Source organism: Peromyscus leucopus, chromosome 4, assembly GCF_004664715.2.
Source record: "Peromyscus leucopus breed LL Stock chromosome 4, UCI_PerLeu_2.1, whole genome shotgun sequence".
NCBI lineage: Eukaryota > Metazoa > Chordata > Mammalia > Rodentia > Cricetidae > Peromyscus > Peromyscus leucopus.
The window spans coordinates 50,380,144-50,398,145 of record NC_051066.1 but is presented as its reverse complement, the minus strand read 5'-3'; the positions used below and the strand labels follow the sequence as shown (position 1 = coordinate 50,398,145).

The following is an 18,002-nucleotide window of genomic DNA, read 5'->3' as shown; positions in this document are numbered from 1 at the left end:
AGCAGATTGGCGTAGCTCTGTGGGAAAGGGCCAGCACCCACCCTTGCCCTCTGGCTTATTCGGGGCCACTCGCTTTTCGAGCCGGTGTCTGTTTGCTCTTGTTCTTTAGATTCTGGAGGAAGCCGACCACCGATTTTGCCACCAGGAGGAAGAGCCACATCTGCCAAGCCCTTTTCGCCCCCAAGTGGCCCGGGGCGGTTCCCCGCACCCTCACCAGGACACAGGAGTGGTCCCCCAGAGCCACCCAGGAACCGAATGCCTCCCCCCAGGCCTGACGTGGGCTCAAAACCCGATAGCCTTCCCCCTCCGGTACCAAATACGCCGAGACCCATTCAATCGAGTCTGCACAACCGGGGGTCCCCGGCAGGGCTGGGGGCCCCCAGGCCCCCCTTTCCCGGAAACCGAGGTGCTGCTTTTGGAGCAGGCTCTGTGCGTCAGAACCCTTCGAGTTCCTCCTCTCCATTCTCCAGGCCCCCTCTGCCCCCCACCCCCAGCCGAGCCTTGGATGACAAGCCTCCTCCACCACCTCCTCCGGTGGGCAACAGGCCCTCCATCCACAGAGAAGCCGTCCCATCTCCTCCCTCACAGAACAGCAAACCGCCAGTGCCTTCCACCCCACGGCCTGGGTCCGGGTCCCAGGCACCACCTCCTCCGCCCCCGCCCAGCCGGCCGGGCCCTCCTCCCCTGCCCCCGACTTCCAACGATGAGATCCCAAGGCTGCCCCAGCGGAACCTGTCCCTCACCTCCTCGGCACCTCCTTTGCCTTCACCTGGACGCTCCGGGCCTCTCCCTCCCCCACCCAACGAGAGGCCCCCTCCTCCAGTGAGGGACCCGCCAGGCAGATCAGGTATGGCAAGACTGGGGGCATCATGTCCCCGAAACCCTCCTCCCTCCAATAACTCAAGCAACGCTTAAGAGCAAGTAAAGCCTTGGCAGCTGCACAGTTGGTAGGCTGCCAGGGTGGAGACATGGTAAACCTCGAGGAAGGGGCCAGATAGCTTGTGCCTAGGAAGTGAGCAGACTGGCCAGCCAGCGGGTCCGCAGTTGGTAGTGAAAAGGCAGGAAGGTTCATAATTCCATCCTGCCCTGCTCTGCTAACCGGAAGCTGGGCTGTCTTGGTTGGGAGTGAGTTCCCATCTCACTCTTCCTACGTCTCCCTCTCTCTAAGCCAGACTTCGAGTGCACTTCTCTGCCCATTCAAGACAAATGTTTAAAAACGCAGTTTAGGCGAGCAGGAAAGGGAGCATGTTCAGAGGTTAAGAGCACTTCCGACCATTAGTAACGAATGTCCCGGCAAAAGCCTGTAGCCCCAGCTCAGAGGGCTGCCAGAGACAGAGGATTTCTGCGGCTTGCTGGCTCCCAGCCCAGCCTAGAAAACGGGAGCCCCAGGTTCAGGAAGAGACTCGAGGCTCATATATTACATTTTTTGGGGAAAAAAAATGTTTCAAATGAGTTGGTAATATATATTGCTATTTTATATATAATTTTTTTTTTTTTTGAGACAGGGTCTCACTATGTAGCCCTGGCAGGCCTGGAACTCATTCTGTAGACCAGTCTAGCCTTAGACTCACAGAGATCCATCTCCCTCCGCCTCCAGAGTGCTGGATTGTCTGTAGTACTTTTAATTCACTTTTTTACTCACTGTTCCTTGGCCACACTGTCGAGAGAGGTGGCAGCTATAGGGACCCAAGCTCTACAGCCTGCTGGCAGCACACTCGGGCGCAGGACCCGCCACCTACTGTCTGTGGATCAGCAGTTTGTCACTCCCTGTGCTTAGCTGCACCCCTCCGCCCTCCCACCCCACCCCCACCCCCAAGAGGAATAACCTAGAAGTGACTCCCACAGTTCTCCAGATGACCATGTTTGGTTTCCTGGTGCCACTTTCTCCTGGACACAGATCCTGTGTATCACGGAAATACGCTTGTGTGATCTGCCATAATATACTACACATCTAAAAACTTCGTGCTGGGGCCAGCAAGATAATGGGCTCGGACAAGTTAGAATATTTGTGACTCAAGCCTCATGGCCCCAGTTTGATCCCGGAATCCAGGTGTAGGTGACGGGGAAGGATCGACTCTCCAAAGTTGCCCTCCGACCTCCTTATGGGAGCCATGGCACGCACGTGTACACACACACACACACAACAACAACACACACAAATAGTTTATTTTTTTATTTAAAAAACTTAGTTCTTCTAAAGACCTAAACTAATTTTATAACTATTTTGCTCCTTTTAAAAATTTCTTTTTATGGTGTCACAGTAGTTAGTTCAATAACTTTAAAGGATAAAGTACTTTTTAAATGCCATGGTTGGCAATATAAATAGAGTATCTGTTTTCAGTTTCACTGGTCTTTAGCCTCAGTGGTAACTTGAAGCCACACAGCAGCAGGTTAGCTGCCATTGTATACACTTACTCCACATATCCACATGGCTGTATGTCCGATTCCTGTTGATATCCGGGACCAGCACGGCTCCACCAGTTCTCATTTTCCCTAGTTAAAGGGTGTGTATTCAGCAGGCGCTCCACCTTGCACAGTGATGATGACCACGGCGGCAATGTGGATATAAGCGGCGCGTCACCGAATGTCTTGTCTCTTGCTCCAGGCCCCCTCCCTCCTCCACCTCCGATTAGCAGAAATGGAAGCGCACCCCGGGCCCTGCCTGCCACCCCTCAACTGCCATCCAGGAGTGGAGTGGACAGCCCCAGGAGCGGGCCAAGGCCTCCTCTTCCTCCCGACAGGCCAGGTGCTGGGGCGCCGCCCCCACCTCCACCATCAACATCAGTTCGAAATGGCTTCCAAGACTCATCCTGTGAAGGTGTGTGATGTTTGCTTATTTGAAGTGCTTCTTCTGGTTCTGTCATTGTTATCCATACTGCACCAAACTGACATTTAGTTCTAACTAACTAACTAGCTGACGTAGTGAGGCTCACTAGTCCTGTGGTGATAGCCTTTCTCTCCCACTTTCCAAAAAGCCAGCTCGTTTTTTTCTCCTTTGTCCCTCGTTTGAGTTTCAGTGTGGCTGACTCACCAGTTCCAATGTAATTCACCGGAGATTTTGTCACGGTTGTTTCGTGTTTGTAAATTACCATCTGATGGCCTGCATTTCTGCACAGCTGGCTGTAAGGAACAGTGGCCCACGGTTGTTAAGTTGCTTCCCTCTGCAGGGTTAGGCTCAGCAGCTGGTCTCCCAGAGGACCTGGGTTTGATTTCTAGAGACCACGGGGTGACTCACAACCATGTGTAACTCCAGTTCCAGGTGATCAGATCCAGTGCCCCCTTCACAGGCACTGGGTACATGCATACATGATACATAGACATACATGCAGCCAAAACACCCATACACATAAAATAAAAATAAGATGAAAAAATTTTAAATGTACCAGTTATTCCTGGGCCCAGTGGTGGGAAGAAAAGCGCCCTGTATCTTAGCCTCCATCTCCTGAGAGAGACCTGCTGGATTCGATATCACTCCAGATCCGATCGTTTTGCTTTGCTTTGCAGGCCAGGATCAGTGAGGGAGCCGGGCACACAGGTCACACTGTCAGCTTCTCTGTGCACTTCCAGCCACGAAACCAGAGCTGGTTTCTGAGCCGTCTGTCTCTTTGCCTTTCTACTCCGAGTCTTCCCAGCAGATTTCTTGTGCTGAGGTTGTTTGTTTCTCCCCCAGATGAGTGGGAAAGCAGATTCTACTTCCACCCGGTTTCCGATTTGCCACCTCCAGAACCATATGTGCCAACAACCAAGACGTATCCCAGCAAACTGGCCAGAAATGAAAGCCGGAGTAAGTACCTCCAAGGGGGCGTTGTGCAGGCTTGCACCGTGAAAGCCTGGGCTCCCCCTGAGTTGCACAGGAATGCCAGGCCTCTTGCCTGGAGTGGAACAGAAAGCCCCTGCCTGGAGCTGTCTGTGCGCTGGTAGCCTCTCAAATACACCCAGAGTGGGAAATGACCCCTGAAGGTGACATTACCAGCTCACAATGCCGCTGACATATCAGTGTTAAGTTCTATTACTTGGCTTCTTTGAGTAATCTCCCCATTTCGACCTTCCTAGGACAGCAAAAGGTCAATCTTCTTCTATTCCTTCTAGTTTGAGACTGGCGAAATGTCATGTAAATTAAAACAAAACACTGCCTTGATCTTTTAAATGTATTGTGACCACAGTTTTGTGGTTATGGTGTCCGAAAATGTTGAATAGATCTACAATCTCACAGAGCAGATACTTTCTTTTTACCAGATCCTCTTCCTGTTGCTATCCATCTCGTTCTGACTTTTTACACAGTGGAAACGACAGTAAACCATTTTCGGTGGTCAGTTTTTGCATAGCATTGCTGAGTAAACACGCCCCTGTATTATCACATGGTTTTAGTCCACGGGCGTCCATTAAGTCTGCGTGGAAGACTTAGCCAGGGTTGCACATTTGGATGGTTTCCCATTGCTTGCTAATGTCTGCACTGCCTGCCATAATGAAGCGCATCATTCCTCCCCTGTGGAAGAAGCAATGTGAACACAAGGTGAACAGACACATTGGAATTTCACAGCAGTACGTGCACAGGACAAAGGAAAAATTAACACAAAATAAGCAAAAGTAGCACTGAGGAGGTTCAAGCTCGCGGAGGCCGAAGCCACAGAACCAGATCCCTCAAGTCAGACAATGGACACAGCACCCACAGCCAGGTCCGCGCTCCCTAGCAGAGTACCTCACAAACATCCAGGGCCTCCCAGTCTCTCTCAGCACACAGCTCTCACATAGCTATTGGTCCGTGAATTCCCGGCCTTTGAACAGCTGAAGACCAGCGGAAGTTAAGGCTAATTGGAGACAAAGTCACTGATTATAGGAGGAACTTAGAAAAAAATGGCAGGGTCCAAAGAAGAGCGAGGGACACGGAATTGTGCCTTGGGTTACATACCTTGGTTACCATATGAGCAGTTTTTATTCTGTACGCTTTGAGTTAAATGAAACACATCAAATATTTGGTTTGTGCCTCTGACTTCAAAGAGTTAGGAAATATTGTAGGGAATTTTCCAAGAACAAATGCCAGAAGTAAACAAAATATTGTTACTTGAAAGAAAAACTCTAATCCTAGAAATTTCATTTAGTTGGAATACTGCATTTGTAGGCAGAGCATGCCAAAAGATACAACTATCAGAAAACTCTTTTGTTGGTGGCTGAAGTTTTGGATGAAAATAAGCATTCACGTGGAACAGATGCCTTTGCTTATTTTGTGAATGAGTGTGTGTGTGCCTGTGTGTGTTCATCTGTATCTGTTAAGGGAACTAGAATGAATTCATTGAAGGAGCTGTTTGTTTAAACTCCAAATATTTCCCTCACTTATCATAAGCATTCTTAATAGAATTCAAATATCACTCATGTTGTTGAATCAATAGCAGAACCACCTTGCCACGCCCTCTAGATTTCGATGTTATAGCGAAACATACCCCTTCCCCCAGTGAGAACAATGGCCTGCTCCCTATTACAGAGTTATAGACCCCAAAAGAGAGCAGGCGTCTAAAATAGCTTTTTTTTTTTTTTTTTTCCCCGAGACAGGGTTTCTCTTGTGTAGCTTTGCGCCTTTCCTGGAACTCACTTGGTAGCCCAGGCTGGCCTCGAACTCACAGAGATCCACCTGCCTCTGCCTCCTAGTGCTGGGATTAAAGGCGTGCGCCACCACCGCCTGGCCAAAAATAGCTTTTAAATTGGTAATTTTTCACTGCCGCCCCCAATTTTACAGATTTGCTTTCGCTGTTAATGGAATGTACTTAAAACAAATTTTAATAGCAAATCATCTAATGAAAATAAAGTTCTACCACAGGACATGTTTTATTCTGCTCCTCTAGCTGCCTCAGCCTCTCAGCAAGGGTGAGGGAGAGAGGACACTTTGAATGGTGCCTCATTGCAGCCTTGTTCAAGGCCACCTCTTATCTCACTGGCCACTCGTGGTCTATCAGGTGACAGTCAGGTGGCGTGGCTGACTTACATCCAGATAAGTCTTTGTGCGGATGATGTCTCAAGAAAAGATTTAGGGGGCTGGAGAGATGACTCAGAGGTTAAGCATGCTGGCTGCTCTGCCAGAGGTCCTGAGTTCAATTCCCAGCAACCACATGGTGACTCACAACCATCTAAAAATGTGATCTGGTGCCCTCTTCTGGCCTGCAGGGATAATAAATAAATCTTTTTTTTTTTTTTTTTTTTTTAAAAAAAAAAAAAAAAAAAAAGAATTAGTTGGCATGGTGAAAAGAAGAGGCAAGACTGGACTGCCGTGTTTTCCTTACTCAGACCCTTGCTCTATCCCAGAAGTCCCTGAGTCCATAGATTCCCTGCAGGATGGCTGCTGAGGAACCGATCAGTACAACACTCTAAGTTTAGAACATGCATGAATGACATGTGCCTCTGGTAGATCTGCCCACAGCATCTGAGCATCTGGCTTCCTGCCTCATACCTGTTAGATCCTCCAAGAAGAATGGCAGATGAATGAACATTTTTAAATGTGAGTGGACTTTAAACCTGGTCCCAGTGCAGTCATAACCCACAAGTGGTCTTTCATGGCTTTAAAAAGCACGCAGTAACAGAGTGAAAGGAAAACACAGAAAATATTTGGTAATCATCCCTGATAAGAGATTAATATGCAGAATCTATAACGAATTCCTGTAAGTTAACAATGAGAACAAACCGGCTGGTGAGATTGCTTACAGGGTAAAGGCCCTTGCTGCCCAAGCCTGACTTCAGTCCCTGGGGTCCATGTGGTGGAGAGAGAGATCCGCCCCCCATAAGTTGTCCTCTGAACAGGTTGTAAAACACTTATGCCTCCTATATCCACAATAAATAAGTGTAAAAACATTTTTTAAATTAAAAATAGATTCAACACTTCAGTCGACATTTTTAGAGAAGGTATGTGCATGGCTGATAAGCATATGAAAGTTGCTCAACACCACTGATCTTTATGGAACTGTAAAAGGCCACAGTGAGATACAACTTCCCTGGATCCATTAGCCTAACCCAAGAAAAAGAGACTGACCTATAGGACAGGCTATACAATACAATTCAATGTGCCACCAGTAATTATATTTTCACAGAGTATTACCTTTGGGAAACGTTCTAGAATTCTAACTTAGGATCCTATTTCTGAGGGAAAAAAAAGGCAACTGTGTCTCAGTGGAAAACACATAATGTTGATCCGGGGGAACAAGCAGGTGTGAGTTTTTTGTTTTGTTTTTGTTCATCTGTATTTTCTAAATGTTTAATCCATACACACTGTACGATGAAAAGAATCACATTTATTTTTTACATAACTGTGAGGAGGTACTCAGTTGCCAGCACCCATCACATACTCAGTCGCCAGCACCCATCATCATCTACTTGTTTATCCACATCACTCCCTGCTTCCCTACTTCCAGCCCTGATCTCTGGGTAAGCCAGTGAGCACCTTTGCAACCACCTTGGAGTTTCCACAGGAAACACAAGCTTCTAACCAAAATTATATTTCATCTGTTTTTTTTTTTTTTCTTTTCATCAAGGTGGATCCAACCGAAGAGAAAGGGGTGCCCCACCCCTTCCTCCCATCCCGAGGTGATCTCTGCCTGCTCCTCTCTACCCAAGCTCCAAAGCTGCTTGTGTTGTTGCTGTTTGAAATCCGCACGCCCCCTCACCTTCCTCTGTCCCTCTCAGAGACAGTAGGAGGGAAGAACGAAGCGGCAGGCGGTGGGGGGGTGGGGGGTGTACGTGCGTTGGTAGGGGGAGGGGATCAGGAAAGATGCACCTAGCTGTTTATGTTGTATATAGTCTTGAGCTATTGCTTGCGTCAGCGGCAACCTGCCGGGGTTGGCTGCTGGGATCGATAAGCTTTTGTTCCAAGTAGGCAGAGACTGAACTGTGTCCCAGCTTTCGGCCCCACGAAGTCAGACGTTCACTGCTTATTTGCTACAAGCTGCGGTTGTTAAATTCCCCAAGAGCTGGTTTTGTCCATGCCTTTCTTGCTCACGTGGCCTCCGGTCTGTTTCCATGAGCCACAGACCGACCAAGCAAGTTGCTGAACAAGCCTCACATAAATGAAGCCCTGTGGTTATCCAGTATCCAATCTTTGGCAGCCTGAGGTAGGCTCCAGGGCAGAGTTGTCTAACAGAAACATACTGTGAGCCCCATACCTAATCTTAAAATGACCAGCAGCCATGTTTTGTAAAGATAGAAAACAGGTGAAAAGAATTCCATCTTTCTTAACTCTGTGCATCTGGAATACCACGTCGACCTGTAATCAGTATAGAAATTATGAGATATTTATATTTTGGTACTAACTCTTCACACTCCAGCGATCATTCTGTACTTAGAACAAACACATCACCAGGTTTTGGGTGTCCAGTAGCCACTCGTGCCTAAGCAACATACTGTCAGACCATCTGGATCTGGAAGATAAGAGCTGGAACAGAAACCTCTTCTCTAAACAGGCAAATTGAGTTTTAAACAATTCAAGAGATGCCCTAGTACACGGTCAGAACTCAGTACCGTGTTTGGCAGACAGTGAGACGTTGGATCTTGGTCCCTTATTTTGCCCTTTTCCTTAAAACGTATGTACAGGTGTTTCTTCAGAGTGTCTGTCAGAAGGTGACCTAGTACAGTTTACAGTCACATGGAATAAAGCAACTGAACTGTAAGCTGGTGAGCACTTCCCAGCTCAGGACCAGCTCGCTAGTCAACCTTGCAGATCTCAAGAGGTCCACAGTCCTCCACCCCAGAGCAACTCCTTCCTCAGGGCCAGCAGGAAAGGCCAGGAAGGCAGAGATGGTATAAAACCAGAACTGTGGGGGAAGGGAACAGATTTGAGGTGATGGGCAGAACTCTATACAAAACTCACTGAGGTCAAGTGGATTAAGGAGCTTACCAGTAGAAACTGGGAAGAACTAGTTTTGAATCTCTTGGGAGAATCACTTGTTCTGGACCTATGCAGAGTAGGGAACGCCCCTACAGGACCACAGAAAGGACCAGGCTTGCCTTTTTCTATACATATAATTTTGTTTACAATTTTACTGGGACTTTTAAATCTAGCTATAGAGTTGGAAAAAGATTTCCATTTTGATGTTTTATATAGTTATGTTTAATATTACCATGGTCTATTTTAGCACATGACCACATGTGTGTATCTACCTGAACTGTATTTGGGGTCCAGTGTATTGCTCACATGTTGCTGGGAGATGCTAACAAAAAAAAAAAAAAATCAATCCAAAGAAAAATGGAAAGACATTTCTATTTATAGAATAATTGTTTCATTTATATGGAAGCAGAACTTAGGAGTTCTAATAGATGAAATGTCTAATAAATTATGAAGTGACTGATTTGAATATATTGTATTTTTATAACTTTCCTTGCCAAAGCCCTGAACTTAGAACTTTTAGGAGTCATTCTCCTCCCTTCTCCTCTGCCATTTGTCTGTCTTCCATGAGAATGAAGAAATAAAAGGCTTAACAAGCTTAACATTTTTTATTTCTAACGTTTTTTATAATGTATTTCAAATTCTTTGTGCTGATATTCACTATACTAAACATCTTTTTGATAGACTCCAAGTGACCCACTCTACTAAAAATAGAATTGTTCCTTTCTCGTGCTATCTATGACAGATAAAAGTCTGACTCAAAAGACATGGGTCTGAATTTTTTAAGGGATAATGAAAACTGGACAAGTCCTAGCATGTCTCAGTTTTTTTCAGGTACATTTCTAAATGAGAAATAGGGTCACAGCTCAGAGTTGCCATTCATAATAAATAAGTTTTAGAATGTATTTTTCAAAGAATGTTTCAGTAATACACTTACATCCTTTCTCTAGAAATTAGTAACCCAGTTGCATCTGAAACTCTGGGGAAGTTCTGTGCTTAGCTTACCCTATGGCAGATCTCAAAGCTTACATGTATGGTTTTTTTCATAATATTTCCAGTTATGTGTATTCAAGATGCAATACAGTATTTTAACATTCGCAAATCATTTTATATGGAAATATATTGCAGTATTAAAATTCAGGGTTCAGTGTTTCCTTCACTGTGCATTTTATTTACTGAAAGCTGAGAAATGTTTAACCCAATGGTGCCTTACTCTGTGATCTGAAAGGAGTCGGCTTTTTGTGTCCAAGTATGAATTATTTGCAGATTTGTAAAAACTGTTAGGCCTTTATATTTTAACTTGTAATAGCAATTTTGTTATTGTAATAGCAGAAACAGGGTGGTTATTAAAGTATCCTCAAATTTTGGGTATGAAATTGAGTTTCCCTGTTTATAGGCAGGGGCTGTAGAGGAATTTTTTTCATACCACCACACTGTGTAAACAGACACTTAGGTATCTGTGTCTTCAGGGTAGTTTAATGGTAGGGTAGACTCTACCCTCAACACCTGTGTCTTTGTAAGTTAGCCAGACAATAAATAAAACACAGAATGATACGGTGTCAACTTGTGGCTTTCTTATCTATGTAAATATAAACAGAAAAGGTGAATGTCTGCCTCCTGTTTTATACTATGGTAGAGACGAACGCAGAAAAGGTCTTCTAAAGTAAGTAACTAGTCATTACTCCTCACACCTCAAGACCCCTTCGAGTCTGTGTTTCCTGAGACTACATCTTAGTCAGTCTGTAAAATGGATGCTGGAAGCAATGGAAGAGAGAGACGCAGTCTGACATGGGCACAAACAGATCTGGGAGAGCCACAGGATCCTAGCAACCCGAGAGCTTCCTAAACCATCTGTCATGCACGTGTGCCTGGAATGCATGTTTCTCAGCACAGCACAGTAGTTGAGCCCATCAGAAGACCTGGCCTCCTTTCTTTGTTCCCGGTCGTTTTTCTAACGCCTGCATTGTAGGTACAAAGTGAGGAACCGTCTAACAGCATCAGCATGCGTTAGACCAGGGGAAGCACTCGGCACTGACTTACTGGAGCGACGGAGCGGGCGATCTCCACTGGCATTCATGCAGCGATCCCAAGTTTATCCGAGTGCAGTCCGCTGGAGGAGGGTTTGCTGGTGTGATCTGACAGGAAACAAGCACTAGCAGGGGAATAACCCCACCAGAAGGGCAAGCTCTGCACTCAGAGTTTGAGGATATGGTTCATCACATCAGGGCAAGCGTGACTACAGGCTGGCTGGTCACAGTGCATCTGCAATCGGGAAGGGGAGAGAATCAGTACTGCTTCTCAGCTTGCTCTCTCCTTTTTATTCAGGCCAGGAACCGCAGGCCGTGGAATGATGCTGCCCACACGAGGGTGGATCTCCCCAACCCCTTTGATTAGAAGAATCTAGAAACCTGACAGTCATTCCCTGAGGCTTTTCTCCTAGGTGACCAGGTCCTGTAGGCAATATTAACCATCATTCTCATGTTGCCAGTCAATCAGGTTCAATCTGAAGTCACAGAAGAGCCAGAAAGAACCTTCTAGATAGGGCAGCTATGAAACGCATGTCTACAGTGAGATACTTATGAGTGGAAAGTGATGATAAGGCTCCATGGCACAGCAGGTAGCCACTGAGGCTGCCTCAGCACACTAGGCCATGTGGTCTCCTCTCTCAGAAGTCATTCAGTCCAGCCCTGTCATCTCTCAGATGGGCAATCAATGTCCATCAAATGGCAGCTGTGGACACACGGACACACAGTGGGGTGATGAAAATCCTCCTGACCTATTCCATAGGTCTCACACTTGTTGCAAAGGAAAGCCAATGGAGAAGCCACAGAGTCAGCATGCTTACACACACACACACACACACACACACACACACACACACACACACACACACACCTGGGTTTGGACCCTAACTCAGGCATTTCTGCTGTAAGGCCACAGATGGGCTACCTAACCACTCTGCTTTCCCTCCCTCCCCTGTACAGTGCTTACAACAACACATACACAAACCTCAGACGAAACAGCATGTACTTGGTGCTCCACAACAGTCAATTCTAAATCATTTGCTAGTCCTGCAGCAAACATAGACTACAGACAGGGAAGAATTCTCCACACCAAGAAGTCTGATGAAATTTAATTACAGAGTGGTTAGAATTAACAATTCATGTCAACACTGCCCTCGTTTGTTAAACTGAAATTGCTTATTTGTTTCTCTCTTCAGTAAGACTTTAGTGAACATTTGGTGTGTGCTAGCTTCGTGTCAACAGAAGAGCAGCCCGCCATGTCTATTGTCAGAGGAGTGACCTCAGAGTGCTAGAGAGGCCACTGTGTATGGAGGGACTTCACTCAGCCAGCATGGGACTTTCTGTAACAGTAGACACTCCGATGCCCTTCTCCCCGCCCCATTAAGTAAAGTGTCTAGTTCCTTTGGTCCTGTCATCTCAAGGGTAAATTACATCAATTTTTGTCTTTAATTTTTAACCTACAGGAAATTGGGAGGAAAAAAAACCAAAGTGTTTAGAAAGGGTTTTGATGGCCAATTGATGTGGGGAAGGGTTGTTTCGGTTCTTTTGAAAGGTAAATTCAAGGACTGCAGTCACCTAAATAGTCCCGCTAACCGGAGGCTTCCTGGATCAATGATGTCACCAGGTCACGTAGACTGGCCCCTTCTTTCCCATCGTCCCTGCGGCCTTGCTCTGCCCCACTTGGAACACCTGCTACCCCGTGTCTAGCTAGGGACTTGTATTTACGAGAACCACATGGAAGTGGCTGGTGAGTGTTTAGAAATGTCCCATCAGCGTTACAACACAGATCCCTTTGTCTTAAAAATATTGCTTCTGTTAGTACGCAGGTTCGTTTGTCCTGCAGCTAATCAAACTCAAGCTTTGAGGACCCCACATACTGCAAGGGGAGATGACTAAAATTAAGGAGGTTAGTTAGTCAGTGGGTTACCGTTCTCTTCAGCTCCTGGGGCAGAACTCAGCCAAAGAGAATGTCTTAAAACTTTCCTAAGGTACCGGTCTCCCATGAGTGATGACGATGCTGACAGATGGGAGACGTCAGCTGTTTGCCTCCTTTCGTACCCCAAGATCACCGGAAACACTCCGGTCATTGGCTCTCCAAGTTGCCTGCACTGCTTTCAAATCTAAAGCCCCACAATGTGTCTTTCTAAGAAACTACATTTGACCCTTGAGGTGCCTGGGAAACAAGCCTGGATGCTCTCAGCTTAAATCAGTGGTTCTCAACCTTCCTAATGCTGCAGCCCTTTAATACAGTGCCTCATGCTGTGACGCCCAACCATAGAGTTGTTTTGTTGCTACTTCATAACTGTATTTTTGCTACTGTTATGAATCATAATGTAAATATCTCATATGTAGGACATTTGATATGCGACCCCTGTGAATGGGACATTTGGCCCAAAGGGTCTTGACCCACACTTTAAAAAACACTGGCTTCAATTTTCAGCAGAAAGCCTGCTGAGCACCTGGAATACACATCATAGATGCCAGAGCTTCAGCCAGGAGTTCCTCCCCGACTTCCTGTTTACAGCCTTTCTCAAGTAAGTGAAAAGTCACGCATCAAGGCTAGTATCGATAGTCCCAGAACCAAGCAGCAGTAGCCCATATGGGAAGACCCAAGAGCTTCAAAGCTTTTATATGCTTACTCACTCATTCACATCATCACACACTGGTGAAAAAACGATGCATTAAGCCTTGGGAGTAAGAAGGTGTGTATTATGCACTTTGTAAGTATTGGTCTTAGTGTCAAGGGTGTGCATTGTAAGTGTACATCCAACCAAACTTCAGACAGTAGGCACAACCCCACTCATGCACTGGTTCTGGAACATTCTTCACCATCAACACAGGGCTGCTTGGTTGACTGTGCACATGAAAGGGGTATTTCCTCTTATGCTTATTCTTTAATGGTTCGCTCTTGGAATAAAGACCCGAGAAGCCCCAAATGAGGTCAGGAGGCAGGGAACACTGAGCGCTGTGGTAAAGGCAATGATATTATTCCAACAAAACTCTGTCTGATGTGTTTGCCTAAGTAGCAATACCTACAGGTTGTGTTAATGTTTCAGGTAATCGCCACTACTTGTCATCTACTATGTGCTATAAACTTGAACTATGGTCTCTGCACATGATTATTGTATGTATTATCACTCATCTTTGCATCTTTACACATAGAAAAACCCAGGCCAGGAGAGAGGGCTCAGTGATTAAAAGCACTGGCTGTACATGCATGAGCCGGAGTTCAGATCCCCAGCATCCACGTAAAGGTCTGTGCATGCCTGTATCCCCAGCTCGGAGGGGCAGAGATAGGTGGATCCTGAGCTTGCTGGCCAGCCAGCCAGCTGAACTAGTGAGCCTCTGGTTCAATGTGAGACCCTATCTCAAAGCTATAACATAGCAATAAAGGAAGACACCCAGCTTCCCACCTTGACCTCTGTAAAGGCACTCAAAGACCCACCTGAACACACACACACACACCAAAAATGTAATTATTTTTTAAAAAGAAGAGAGAAATCAAGGCACAAATTTGCCTCAAGACAGTTGCTTCTTGTGGATCCAGGGTTCGAACTCAAAAATATTGCTATTCCATAAAGACAGGAGGTGCAGCTAAATCGCATAGCATAACGGGAAGCTTTACAGTGCCCTGATTTTGCTTACTGGACATGGATGGACTGACTCTATCCCTATACCGGTGTTGACCACCTGGGACATATTGCTACCTCTTCCATCATCATCATCATCATCATCATCATCATCATCACCCTCTTCCCCATCATCCTCTTTCTCCTCTTTCTTTCTCCCCCTCAGGTGTTGATCTATAGCCCAGACTGGCCCGGATACCAGGAATGCAGGCAGGGCTAATGTGCTCGCCTGCATCCTGTTCCTTGTATATGATCTAGCCTCCTTCCCGTCTCCCATTCTTTACTCTCCCAGGTGGCTGTGATGCTCGCCTTGAGGCTTTGAAAGGGGCATTTACCCATGTGCCTTTTGGTTTCCATCTGTCAGAGACCCATTCCAAAGGGACCTCGGAGAAGCTGCTAAAACTGTTATTTCATTCAAAGGTTTCAGATTTCTGGAACTCTCCATGGACGAGCCAAACTGTAATGTGAAGAGTTAACCTTCCCTCTTGTGTACCTTTCTTTGTTTTGACTACCCAGTATTTGTGGGGTACTTTTGTGAATTCATCTTCTATTCTCCTTGGAGTTGGAAAATGATGTGGTTCAGTCAAATACCAAATAACAGGAATCACTTTCTCAGAAAGTGGAAAGCAGACTCCATGCGCTTCAATCATACAGCCCCACACATATCCAGAGGGAAGATAAGGTTACAGCTGAAAGACAGGCTCGTGTCTGACAAGATTGAGACAGTGTCATCAGTTTCAAAGGCTTTCCCCATGCATTACCTCACGGAACCCAGGCAGAAGGAAGGAACGCGTTTCCATTCTGCACATGCGGAGCCAGCGGCGCTGAGAAGCGACAGGTCAATCGGGGACTCGTGGTTTTTTTGTTGGTCGGTTGGTGTATTTTTAGACAGAGGATAGCTAGGTGGCCCACACTGACCTAGAACTCACGACCCTCTTCTCAAGTGCGGTGTTTACAGTTGTATTCTGACATGATCTCAGAGCATTTGTGTTGGATAAAAGGGGCCAGGCCAGGTATTGCGGTAAGCATACAGCCAGGCCTGTGAGCCCAGCTATGCGGGAGGCTGAGGCTCCTGCCTGGGTCACCTAGCAAGACCCTGTCTCAAATTTTAAGAAATTCACAAAAGGCTTGAGATGTGGCTCAGCAGTAGAGGGCTTGCTTAGCTAAACCAAACCCGAAGTTCAGTCCCCCATACTATGGAGGGGAGGGGGTGGGGACAGGGGCATTGCATCCCTCTGACCTTTTCAGTCATTCTGTTTTGTGGCATTTTAATCATAATTGTCCTAACTTACTTGGCAAACATTACTGACTGAGCCTTGTAGTGCAAGCTTCAAGGAAGGGCATCCGTCACACGTTCAGGTTTCAGAGTCGCGGCTCTTTGGGTTTTGCTGTCGCCTTGAGTCTGTAAAACGACATTCCCATCTAGAAAATAGATGAAACAATATGAAAAGCAAACCAGCACAATGGCATCATTTTTTGTCATATTGCCTACACTGCACTGCCCACGTTGTGCTGACTCATTAGGGTGATGTTGTCTCTAAAACAGCCTCCTTAAAAGTTATGTCAGGGGTGGTAAGATGGTTGAGAGGGTGTCTTGGTTACTTTTCTATCGCTGTGAAGAGACACCATGACCAAGGTAACTTATAACAGAAAGCATTTGACGAGGGCTTGCTTACAGTTTCAGAGGGTAAAGTCCATAACCATTGGAGCAGGGAGCAGTCAGGTTAGAACGTTTTTGGAGCAGTAGCTGAGAGTTTATATGTGAAGACAATAGCCATGAGTCACAAAGAGAGCACTAACTGTGAATGGCATGGGGTTCTGAGAACTCAGAGCCCATCCCCAGTGACACACCTCCTCCAACAAGGCCACACCTCCTAATCCTTCCCAAACAGTTCCACCAACTGGGGACCAAGTATTCAAACATATGAGCCTATGGGGACCATTCTCATCAAACCACCACAGAGGATAAAAAGAACTTCCGGAGAGAGAATGATGACCAGGGGACACCCAGAACGGTGGAAGAAAAGAGCCTGAGAGCCAACTCCTGAAAGCCTGACTTTACACATGTACACACACTGTGACATGTGCATGCCCACACTCACACACATGCATTGTTTACACACAAGAATGGTAAAAATTTTTAAATGTCAGACCTGGCATGATGGTGCACCCTTATAAAGTTAGTCACTTAGGAGGTAGAGACAGGTGAAGTCATGAGCTTCAGGCCTCTCTGGGCTACTAATAAGACCTTGTGGAGGAAAAAAAAAAGATGGCTGCAAGGAAATGGTCGGTACCAGAGGGAAATGATCATCAGAGATTGGGATGGTGGACGTCTTTTGACATGAAGGTTTTTTTTTTTTTTAATTTACTTATTTTTATATTATGTGCATTGGTGTTTTGTCTGTATGAAACTATCAGATTCTCTGGAATGGAGTTATAGGCGGTTGTGAGCTGCCACATGGGTACTGGGAATTGAACCTAGGTCCTCTGGGAGAGCAGCCAGTGCTCTTAACCACTGAGCCATCTCTCCAGCCCGACATGAAGGTTATCATAAGCATCCCCCAGCAATGATGGATCAACCGGTATGAAGCCCCTTCAATGGCCCTGTCTAGTAACTAAATGCTCACCAAATAGAATAACTAAATAGCTTTATTCGCACTGAACTACTATTGCCCACAATTTCCATCAGCTTCGCTGATTAAGAGAAAACCAGTCCGCGTTGCACTGTTGTATTCAGAATGCAATTACACCTCATGATCACCCATCCTCTCCTCTCTGACCATTACTCTTATTTATTTACCTTTCTTTGCTGTTGTTTTTGCCTTACCCCCATATCCTGGCGCTTCTAGTGGAATCCAAAATGTTAATAGATGTTAATTATGGATTTTTAAAAATCAAATCAAAACAGCAGAAATCATGAAAAAGCTGACAAGTCTTCACCCTTAATCATCTCAGGGTTAAATAATGATCGGAATTCTTTTCGGCGAGGCACTTGTGTTGCATCTTGATGTTGACTATCATAAATATAACTGTGCTATTAGGCTCTATTTTTCATTGCAGATGAAATTGATGCATCTTTGTGTGGTGTAGGCTGACACGGTAAAATTGTTACTCTCTAGGTAGGATATTCATAAAAAATGTAATTATCGTAATCAGAACAGTCTTTAGGCTCATGAGCAGGGACTGCCAGCTTCCTGATTGGCAGTTTTCAATCACTTCCCGTATAATAGAGAAACTTCTTAAAGCAGCATTGGGATCATTAATGTCCTATAGAGAGAAACTATCCCAACCAAACGACAAAAGGTGCTAGGAGATGCTGACAAGAGCTCAGGATAGCCTCCTCCACTAGCTCAGGATAGCCTCCTCCACTAGCTCTGGGCAGAACTGGACTGAGGCTTTTCCCATATTTCACTCTGTTTATTCAGTATCAGCAACACTGCCTGCTGGGAGAGAGAAGGAAGTCATCTCCTTGGTGTTAACTTGGAAACC

The 18,002-nt window shown here is 45.9% G+C and overlaps 1 protein-coding gene across 6 annotated transcripts in view; it reads left to right on the top strand.

Annotated features, from left to right (window-relative positions):
• Wipf1 (WAS/WASL interacting protein family member 1) overlaps positions 1 to 10,418 on the top strand; it is a 113,453-nt gene extending 103,035 nt beyond the window's left edge. For all 6 annotated transcript variants that reach the window (XM_028880638.2, XM_028880640.2, XM_037204881.1 and 3 more), the window contains 4 exons: positions 110 to 847; positions 2,606 to 2,818; positions 3,671 to 3,784; positions 7,515 to 10,418. In XM_028880638.2, coding sequence (XP_028736471.1) covers positions 110 to 847; positions 2,606 to 2,818; positions 3,671 to 3,784; positions 7,515 to 7,570 — 1,121 coding nt within the window. In that variant the 3' untranslated portion in view covers positions 7,571 to 10,418. The remainder of the gene's footprint in view (positions 1 to 109; positions 848 to 2,605; positions 2,819 to 3,670; positions 3,785 to 7,514) is intronic.
• The last annotated feature ends 7,584 nt before the right edge of the window (positions 10,419 to 18,002 follow it).